The sequence below is a fragment of the Trichosurus vulpecula genome, chromosome 7 (genome assembly GCF_011100635.1).
Source record: "Trichosurus vulpecula isolate mTriVul1 chromosome 7, mTriVul1.pri, whole genome shotgun sequence".
In the NCBI taxonomy this organism is placed as follows: Eukaryota; Metazoa; Chordata; class Mammalia; order Diprotodontia; family Phalangeridae; genus Trichosurus; species Trichosurus vulpecula.
The window spans coordinates 51,930,318-51,941,321 of NC_050579.1; the positions used below are offsets into that span (position 1 = coordinate 51,930,318).

Consider the following 11,004-nt stretch of genomic DNA (forward strand, 5'->3'; position numbering starts at 1 on the left):
AACCTTATAGTGTAGCCAAAGCCACAGGAGTCTTCTTGTCTGATGAGATAGTCCTTCAAATAAAGGCCTCAGTTGTTTGGCTTTGCTTATTTCTTGGACTTTACAAATGATTTTTTACTCCTAAAAAGGGAAGAGGAGAAGGAAGTAAACATTTCTATAGCACCTACATATGCCAGGTACCGCGCTAAGCACTTTCCAAATATTATATCATTTGAGTTAAAAAAAAAAGTTTCCAAAAGCAAAGGAGGACATAAGACCCAAGGTATAGTGGACAGAGCATTGGATTCAGAATCAGAGGACCTGGGTTCAAATTCTGGCTACATCACTGATACTTTCTGGGTCACCTCTTGTGGGCTTGGTTTATTCTTCTGTAAAATGAGAGCCTGGATGACTCTGAAGGTTCCTGCCAGCTCTTGGATCCTTTACCTACCTAGTTATTGGCATTTCTTACCCCTTCCATTAAACTCCAACCTGCAGGAATTTGGACTGTTCCATTGTTCATTTGTGTGTGTCCAGCATTCATAACCATGGTAGCCTGCCCAGAACTACATAAGAAATGTTTTTTATTTGAATTGAACTCAGTGACTTTCCTTCAGTTTTCATAGCTGTAGAAGTAGCTATTGTTTATGCAGATATCCCCTGTGAACACCTCCCAGTTGTTCTTGCTTTAGAGAATGTGGCCAGAAGCTGTAATCTTCCTTGACAAATCTTGCCTCTATGCAAATGACCACTCACTACCATAAACATAACTCTGCTTAGAACGATCACAGTTTTAGGACTGAACAAGATCCTCAAGGTCATCCAGCTTCATACCCTCATTTTACAGATGAGGAAACCAAGTCACCAAGAAGTTCATTAATTCAGGCAAGATTGCACACGGACATTCAGTGGCAGTCTTTCCCTTCACAACAAAATCTTCACAATGCATAGATAGCTCTGATCCTGTCACTTTTGTGCCCTGCCCCCCTTCCCCCAATGTCTAATGAATGAAGGCCAGACTTTTGAGTCGAGCCTTCAACATCTCCATCTCATCACACACTGCTCTTACTTGTGGATCCAAGATGCTGTAGCATGCACAGAGGTCCCACCCCAGTAAAACCTTCTTGGCGGATCGGCTAAACCAGGTTGACAGTAACAGAAAGGCCTCAAATCTGCTGGTGAGTTGGGGGATGTCTACCTCAAGCATGTGAAGACCTCCCCTGGAGGAACAGGCAGGTGAGAACAATTTGTTTCAGTCACTATGAAGGCACTGAAGCAGGTGCTATGGAAGGCTCAGAGCTTGGTTAGACATTGAAGGCACCAAGGTCATCCACTGCAACCCAGGCCATCACTAGTTGTCCTGACTTTTGTCTTGCCACTGGACTTCAGTGATTTTGGAAGAGAGAGTGAGGTTGATGGATGACTTTGTGCAACTCTGCCTCACTTAAATCCAATTTACTCACAAGTTAAGACATCACCCATCCCATTGTTATATCATTGATTTTCTTCAAAAATGAAGGCTTAGGGGCAGCTAGGTGGTGCAGTGAGTGGAGCACTGGCCCTGGAATCAAGAGGACCTGAGTTCAAATCCAGCCTCAGACACTTGACACACTTACTAGCTGTGTGACCTGGGGCAAGTCACTTAACCCCAATTGCCCTGCTTTCCCCTTCCAAAAAAAAAATGAAGGCTTAACAACAACATTCTCTCTATCTATTGGGTCTTTCATTGACAGATCTGCCTTATCCTTTAAACACACACACACACACACACACACACACACACACACACACACATGCAGCCTTCCTGAAAATCTGCCATCCTTTAAGGTATCATCATATATCTCATCTGTTTTTCACTTCTATACTTTTAGAAAAAGTTGTCTCCTCTTGATGCCTTCACTTTCCCACCATCCATTGACTTCTCAGCCCTTTTGATTTGCTTTCTTTGAACCTAGAACGCTACTGAAGGTGTTCTCTTAAAGGTATTCCCTTAACAGGTCATTCATTCACCAATGAGCTGTTACTTGCCAAATCAGGTGGTCGGCCCTCATCGTCCTTTACCTCTCTGTAGTAATCGATACCACTGACTACCTCCTCCTCTCGAATACTTTCTCCTCTCTGGGTTTGAATCACTTTCCTTTCTCTTAGCTTTCCTACCTTTATTGGTTCAGTCCTCTTTTCACCTCCTAAATATGGGTGTTGCTTAAGACTGTGGATATTCTCACATATTCCTATGACTGCAATCATCACCCCTGACCTCGCGCCTAAGCTCTGAAGTTTCCAACTCCCTAGTATTCTCTTCCACCTTGATATACTTCTGGAACTTCAAACTCTGAAGGTCCAAGCTAAACTCATCTTTCCACCTAAAACTATCTTTCCTCCAAATTTTCTCATTTCTGATGACAGAATCGTCACCTCCCAGTCATCCAGGCTTGAAACCTTGTAATTATTTTGGCTCTTCCTTCCCTCTCACCCTATACATCTGCTCAACTGCCAATTTCCGTTCACTCCACCTTCGTAACCTCTTTTGTATCCGTTCCTTCCTTTCCACTCCCATTGCCCCTACCCTGGAACACTCCCCAAATCTAAACCATCCCAAGAATTCTCATGGGTCCCTAATATCAGTGTTCCTCTTCTCTCACTTGACCTTGGAAGTGGGGGTGGGAGGAGTCACAATGACATTTGGAGCTGAAAGAGATTAAAGAAATCATCTTGTACTAACTCTATTTTTAACACAAGGAAAATTAAGTCTAGAGAAGTGACCCACCCAGAGAGAAGTAGGTAGTAAGTAGCAGGGGCTACTTTGTCTCAAAAGTCCTTTGACTCCAAATCCATTACACGACATTACCTCTCCTCCCTCATCCATTTTCACTTTCTGTCCTTGGTAGCCCTAACAACAAACATCCATGAATTGCCATTATCGCCGTCTATTGCAAACTGCTTTCCCATCTGGAATCCCTCACACGGAACTGGCAGAGGCGGGGAGGAATAGTGGAGAAAGTGTTGAACGTGAATGAGGAAGTTAGGAAGACACAACTTCAAGCCCCCTCAGACCCTGACCTCCCTGAGTGACCATGGGCAAGTCACTCACCCTTTCCAAGTCTGTTTCTTCATCTGTAAAATAAAAGGATTGGATGACATGGCCTCTAAGGTGGTCTTTTCCAATTCTAAATGTATGACCCTATGAATTTCATACTGTTCTTCAGGATGATCCTTGACTTGTATCGTCAATGTCTTTATCATCCATGTACCTGAGCGATAAGATTGACTGATGAATCCATCATTTATTGAATGCTTACTATGACCAAGATATAGTCACAGGTTCTCCTTTTCAAATTTGTGGTACAGTAAAAATACCAAAGCACTTCAAGTGGGAAGACCCCCTGACTTAGTAGCTTGGAATAGTGGACAAAGGATCAGAGCAGGAGTCAGGAAGACCCAGGTTCAAGTCTTACCTCTGATGGAGAGGTCACTTAAGCTAGCTATCCCTCAGTTTCTATAAGTCATTTAAGCTCTCCATACCCATAAAATGAGGGTGGTCCAACTCAATGGCCTCTAAAATTCCTTCTGGCTCTAAATATATGATCCTGGGGCTGTGGGGAACATCAGGTGGTTCAACAACAAAATGGAGATAAAAATTCCTACACCACCTACCTTGTAAGGGGGTTGCGCTGTTTGAGCTTGACACCACTGGCCTAGGGAACGCAGGAAGCAGTTTTATGGTTAACCAGACTAAAAAAAAAAGTAAACCATATGAAAGATAAATATCAACAATGGTTTTTTTCAGAGTGGGATGAATGGCAAGAGACCTCTGGGACCTACTCAGGATGACACAACATTGTTACAAAGGGACATTAAGGACAAACAGCCAAGTACTACAGAAACATAAGCTGCTGCTATTATTGCTATCGACAATCTCCTGGTGCTTCCTTTCTTATCTAAGTCAAGCAGAACCTGAATGTCGACTATGGCACCATCTCTAAAGGGCATTGGAGAATGTGACTGAAAAGGAAAGAATAACTTTGTCCATAATGTCTTTTGTAACAGTGTCATGTCATTCCATCTAGATGCCAGAGGTCTCTTGGCCATTTACACTACTTTGGAATAACTATTGCTGATGCTTATCTTTCACATGGTTTCATTTTTGTGTCACTTCTGGTTAACTATAAAATTGCTTCCCAAGTCCCTCGGGCCAGTGGCATCAAGCTCAAATAGAAACAGCTCCTGCTGGCAGCATACTGACTTGGAAAACTACAAATTAACATTATCTATAATGTGCTATATTTTAATTTATTTTGTCAAACATTTCCCAGTTATATTTTACTCTGGGTCTGGGAACTTGGGAGTTTTGCCAGGGGGCTGCTTGTGTCAAGCTGCCTGAATTTGACACCTTTGCCTTGGGCTATTGAATGCACAGAGCCTACATTTGGAATTGAGATGAATAGCTTCAGATGTATTTTCTTCCCATTCTGTCTCTTTAGGTCCACAGCCCTTCATTGTCTCAGTCAGTCCCTTCCTGGGGGTCAGTTACATTTCTGATAACCCTTCTTGGACTCCCCTTAGAAGGTGTACACTGTTGGTGCATGTAAGACACTCCCTCCAGCCCTAAACTCTTGTTGATTTTCAGGGAGACACTCCATCACCGTCACTACTCTGACCTCAGCTGGGAACATTGGTGAAGATGGGATCCTGAGCTGCACTTTTGAACCTGACATCAAGCTCAGTGACATCGTGATACAGTGGCTAAAGGAAGGTGTCATGGGCTTGGTCCATGAGTTCAAAGAGGGCAAGGATGACCTGTCCGACCAAGATGACACGTTTAAGGGCCGCACAGCAGTGTTTGCAGATCAAGTGATAGTTGGCAATGCTTCTTTAAAGCTGAAAAACGTTCAGTTAACAGACGCTGGCACCTATAAATGCTACATCATTACTTCAAAGGGCAAGGGAAACGCCAAACTGGAATACAAAACTGGAGGTGAGTCACATCTAGAGAAAGGAAAAGGAAGTACCCTCCGAACTCATGTTGGGACATAACAGGGATTGCTTATTAAAAACAGAAAAGAATCATATTACGTGTCTTTAAAATCCAATTCAACAAGCATTTGTTAAGCATCTACATGCTGCTATATCAGTCTATAAGAGAGGCAGTGTGGTGTAGTGGGCAGCCAGCCAGCCTTGAAACCAGGAGAAAGACCTGAGTCCGTGCCCCACCTCTGACCCATAATGGCTGTCACAACCTCCCAGGGCTTTAGGCAATTCTCTAAAACCCTTGAGTAGCAGAGAAGGTGCCTCCCTGCACTGGTAGAGAAGTTTCTTCACCTGGGAGTTCTCTACACCAACCACATGACAGGCCAGTCCCTGTCCTGAGCCTATTCAAGTCTATTATGTTGGAGTAAATGGAAGATAGGGGCCCAAAGCTAGCATCCATGGTGAAGTGCACTCTGGGAAACAGAAGGCTTGGGTTCTAGTACTGGTTCTGACAATTATGAGTTGTCTGACCATGGGCAAATCCCTTCACTTTTCTAAATCTCACCTTCCTCATCTTAAAAATAGGGCTAAGAATACTTGAAACGCCTGTTATCTGAAGTGTTATGATGTGGAGAATGCACTGCAAACCCCAGAGGCCTTCCCGTGTGGTCGTGGGCCACATGCCTCCACGGCTCTGCCCACAGCTATCCTTCCCTGGGCACTCCCAATGACATCACCCTCATCCATACCTTCCTCTCTTCTATCCTAGACCAGTGTAACTGTCTTTAGTCGATCACTTCAATCCTTCCTCCATGTCCCTTCAGTAATATTACTAATGCACTGCTATGACTATCGACCAAAAACCTTCTGTTTCCTCATTGCCTACCAAATAAAGTATAAACTCCTAATCCCAGGATTCCAGGCTTTTCAATCTGGTTTCAACCTACTCATGTAGTCTTAGTTCATAGTCCTCCTCTTCATGTATTCTCTGCCGCAGCCAAACTGGACTACTCTCCATACTCTTTCTTCATCCTGCCATCTTCTACCTATGTACCCTGGTTCATATCATCATCTCTGCTTGAAGTTGACTCTCTGCATGACAATTCTACCTGTCCTTCAAGGTCCAACTCAGATGTCATCTTCTCCATAAAGTTTTCTTTGACCCCTTCAGGTGAAAGTAATCTCTGTCTCTCTGTCTGTCTGTCTCTCTGTTTCTCTCTCTTCAATTTCCTCCGAGCATTTTCACTTTCTTTTCTTACAAGGCAGTTGTATACTTGCCCATCCCCATGGAACTGTTTCTTGAGAATAGAGTCTGGGTCATATCTATATTCACATCTATCTCCAACTTCTAGCAAAGTACCTTGCACATAGCAGACACAATAATTTTTTTAACATAACTAAATTGTACTCCAGTTCTAGGAGGCTTCCAAGAGCAACCAGACCTGCATCCAGGACCCTGGGGTAGCCTCATGCCCAGGGCTAGGTGTAAGTGAAAGGGCCAGAGTTTCTTTGGCTGATAGCCTACTCAAGACTCCTTCAATACCCCGCTAAGAGTTCTCCCTCCCTCAAATCTCTCATTTTTCCAATCGTCCTCTTCACCCGATACAAAGAGATTTTCTTAAAGCATGGCACTCCCCTAAATAAATTCCACATGGATGCAAGATAATGTTTTTACTTTTAAAATTTTACCCTGAAACCCACTGACTTGCACCTTTAGTACTGACCTGTGCCCTCCTTGTGGATTACATTTCAGCCTTCAGCATCCCAGATGTGAATGTGGACTATAACGCCAGTTCAGAAAGTCTGCGTTGTGAGGCTCCTCGATGGTTCCCACAACCCACTGTGGCCTGGGCCTCTCAGGTTGATCAGGGAGCCAACTTTTCTGAAGTTTCCAACACCAGCTTTGAGCTGAATTCTGAGAATGTGACCATGAAGGTAGTGTCTGTGCTCTACAATGTCACTGTCAACAACACATACTCTTGCATGATTGAGAATGACATTGCCAAAGCCACAGGGGATATCAAAGTGACAGGTGGGTCCCTCTATATCTGCTCTTTGCATGGAATTGAAGGAACTCTGGCTGGTTTAGAGAATTGATGGTAGATTGAAATTCAATTTGGTTGAGTTCAATAGCTATTTACGGATCACCTCAGTGTTAAAGGATGACCTTCTGCAATCTATGCCACTACTTGCTATCAAAGACAGTTTTCTAACAATTCAAAGTGAGGCCAACACCAAGAGAATCACAGAAACAGCCATTCACCTGAAGCAGCTGCTCACAAAGGCTGATTTCACAGTCTGCCTTGGGGCTGATGGGTTTAGACTATAATGTGGGAGTGCAATTTTCTCTTAGGTCTAGCCTGTCCTCTAGCATTTGAAAGATCATGAATAGATCCAGTAGTTTATAGCCACGTTTGAGTGAGCTCAGTAGTATGACCTCCCAGGTTGGACAGATGCAGACCTAAACAGTCACCAGAAGCACCCTGCTCTCCCTGGGTTCTTTCAGAATACAGTTTATGGTTGGCCTAATCTTTCAAGATGCTTCTGCAGAATGACTAGGATACCCTGGGTTTAATGTCAGGGCTGTGGTGGAATCAAATTGGTCTCTAACATAAAAAGTAGCCAGGAAAATTTAACTCTGAAAATTCAACTGTTATTCACTCAGCCTATCATATCATAATCAACCAACATTGTTTTTAGGTGCCTTTGATTTGAAGCCCTTAAAAAAGGAGTTGGTGAATTGAGTTTGGGTCCAGGACCCAATTGAATGACTTTTCTCCATATGTCAATCACAAGGAGTGTCCATTGGCATAGAAAGGGCAAGAAGAACTGCATAAGCCATGGATACTGGACTTCCACTTCATTCAGAGACTTGGTCCTTTGGCTGCCCACAGGAGATCAGTTACAATAGGGGAATCAGACCAATGGCCCAAGGACCCAAAGAAAGCGTTTGGAACAGAACAGCACAGAAGTCATTATTAATTTGCACAGACCATTTCCTTGCTATGCATATAGTAGGCATTAATAAATATTTACTGAATGAATGAGGCAGTAGGTCTGTTTCTTGCTATTCCTAACTTAGGTGACCTCTGGCAAGCCAATCTATTTCTTCAATCGTTGACTTTCTCAACCATAAAATAAGGATGGCACTTCCTACCTAAGCATTTTGTAAGAGTGTTGTAAGGGTTAATGATATAATATCTGTAAAGAGCTAAACACTACGCAAGAAAAGAGCTGTGTGCACACGGGGATTGCCAAGAATATGTTTATTGAGAAAATGAACTATGGAAGTCTATTCTATTATTAGGCAATGTGTAATATTATTCTATTGGCAAAGGTTCTCATTTGATTGAATGATCATGGGAATGGGTCCAAGAATGGAACTTCCTTTGAAGAAAGCTCTGCTCTTAAGCCAACTATAAGCTAAATAGTGGTCTGAAAAATGGCTCTTCTTAAAAACAACTTCTATTGTTTCAATGTTTGCTGTTTGCTAATGAGCCATGTGAAGAAAAAAGCATCCAGCTTGCCCTCAATGGTATGGTTTTTTCCTCCCTCTGCAGACTCTGAGATTAAAAAAAGGGGCCACCTACAGCTGCTGAACTCAGAAGCTGCCCTGCTAGGCTCATCTCTCTGTGCCCTTGTGTGGGTACTTCTGCCCCTCATCCCTCACCTGATGATCTCATAGGTTCTCTGGGATATACAGAAACATACATAGTCATTGACAGAACAGGTAAGATGACCAGGTGAATGGCATGGGAGACCAGTTCTGAATGTACTCTCTAGAAACTCTGCTCACAATTGTTGGTCTCAGAGAACAATTAAGCAAGTTCATGAATCAGGGCTCTATTTATTCATATACTCTATGGGATAAGAACATTCCCTTCTAAGACCCTATGCTTCAAATGCACCACCCTCTTTTGCAGAAGTGGGAGGACTATGATGGAAGAATGGTGCCTATACTGTCAGCCATGTTGGTTAGTTTTTCTGAACTTTTTTTTTTCTTTTTCCTTTTACAATCTTTGCTAGGAGGGATAGCTGAGTTGCAAACCATTCAGAAATCAAAGTGATACATGAAAAAGGCATCAGTCATTTGTAAAAGACCTTACCTTCATGGGTTTAGTCAGAGTTCCATAGAAAAGGAACTCCTATTGTTCTGATGTTCTAAACCAGAGGTGGAGAACCTGTGGCCTTCTAGGTCCTTGGGTGCGGCCTTTTGATTGAATCCAAGTTTTACAGAATAAATCCTATTATTAAGGGGATTTGTTCTGTGAAGTTGGGATTCAGTCAAAGAGCTGCACTTGAGGATGTAGAGGGCCACATGTGGCCTTCAGGCTGCAGGTTCCCCACCCCTGTTAAATCTAACCCTTGCCTCTACACCATCACTCACACCTTGGCCTTTTTCTAGAATGCCCTTTTCCCCACCTCTACCTTTTGAAATCCTACACTTCCTTCAAGATTCAACATCAATGCTAGCTTTTACGTGATTCTTTCCTGACTGTTCTAGTTAGAAATAATCATTACTTCCTAAGTCCTCATGCAGCTCTTCCATCTCTTGTGCACTGATCATGGTCTATCTTGTATTCATGAGACCCTAACCTCCCTGAGCCTCAGTTTCCTCATCTGTAAAATGGAAATAATAATATTTGCACTGCCAACTACCCAGGGTTGTCTTGAAGAAAGCTCTCTGCAAAGTATAATGTTCTACATAAATGGGAGCTATTAACGTTATCATTAGCTGTGTGCATGCCTTATCTCTCTTACAGGATAAGCTCATTTGAGTCAGGGATGATGTTTCATCCATCTCCGTATCTCCTGCAGAACACAGCACTCTACCATGTACACAGAAGATGATTAATTAATATTTAATTGAACTGAAATTTTACTGGACATATTTGTAGAAATCCAGATATCTTTCACTGAAGGGCATCACATGTTTCAATGAAAGCAAAACAATTCAAGACAAATAAATGATCAGCCCTGACCAGAGGAGGATAAAAAGGCCTCCCTAATGTGTTAATTGTTCTTTAGTTCAACAGAGAGTCACTGAACACCGTGACATCCAGGAAGGCGTGTGCTGGAGCCAGCAGGACGGAATTTTCAGTGTGAACATTGATATCCCAGAAATGAGCAAATGCTACAAGCTTTAGTCGCTTACAATGATGATTGATGCTATATCATCAATTATGTTGGTGACACTCTTTGGCTGCTGCTGCTCCCTTTTCTTCCCCATTCCAGTTGATTATAACACATCAGAATCTTCCACAGACTCAAATGTCATCATTTCACTCTGCTGCTCAAGACCCAAATAATGGCTCCCTTTTCCCTGTTGTCAATTCTAAGCTCCTCATGCCAGTGTTTAAGGCCCTCCACTGACATTTTGTCATCTCTTATTACTTTCCAACATGGCCTTCCACTCCAGCCAAACTAACTTACTACTTTCTATAATCATCTTAGTGCCTTTTCTCCTGCCATACCTGCTACATGTAATTAATTAATTTGCTCTCCCTTCCTTTCTGACAGTACATGCCTATAAGACTTCCTTTGAGACCCATCTCAAAATTGACCTCCAAGGAGCCCTCCCAAGGGAGATTCATCTTTCTACTCAAACGCCAAGGGAAATTAAATAGAGTTTTTGCCACAGTATCTTGTGCTTGTTTATGTTTCTTTATAAATATTCTCTAGTTGCACGAATCCTGAAATTTGCCTCACATAAGATGTAAGTTGCTCCAAGGGCAGATATGCTATCTTGTATTTCTTTTCACAGAACCGCAATGTTTCTGATGGAAGGGACTCCAAGGGCCATCTGATCCAAATCCTACCTGATAAGCAACCCTTCTATAGCCTATTGGACAAGTGGCCATTCAGCCTCTGCTCAGAGACTCCCAGTGAGGGGGAATGCAATGCATACTTACCAAGGCATTCCATCCCCCTCACACAGCTCTAATTGTTGGGAAGCTTTTCCTGACATCAAGCCTATATCTGCTCATTTGTACCTTCTATCCATTACTCCTGGTACTGCTCTCTAGGACCAAACACAACAGATCCGACTCCTCTCCC

The 11,004-nt window shown here is 42.8% G+C and overlaps 1 protein-coding gene across 1 annotated transcript in view; it reads left to right on the forward strand.

Moving 5' to 3' along the window:
• The window catches only part of VTCN1 (V-set domain containing T cell activation inhibitor 1), a 94,925-nt gene extending 86,293 nt beyond the window's left edge, over window positions 1–8,632 (forward strand). The window contains 3 exon segments of the mRNA XM_036768181.1: window positions 4,607–4,954; window positions 6,701–6,979; window positions 8,508–8,632. Coding sequence (XP_036624076.1) covers window positions 4,607–4,954; window positions 6,701–6,979; window positions 8,508–8,632 — 752 coding nt within the window.
• Window positions 8,633–11,004: the final 2,372 nt, after the last annotated feature.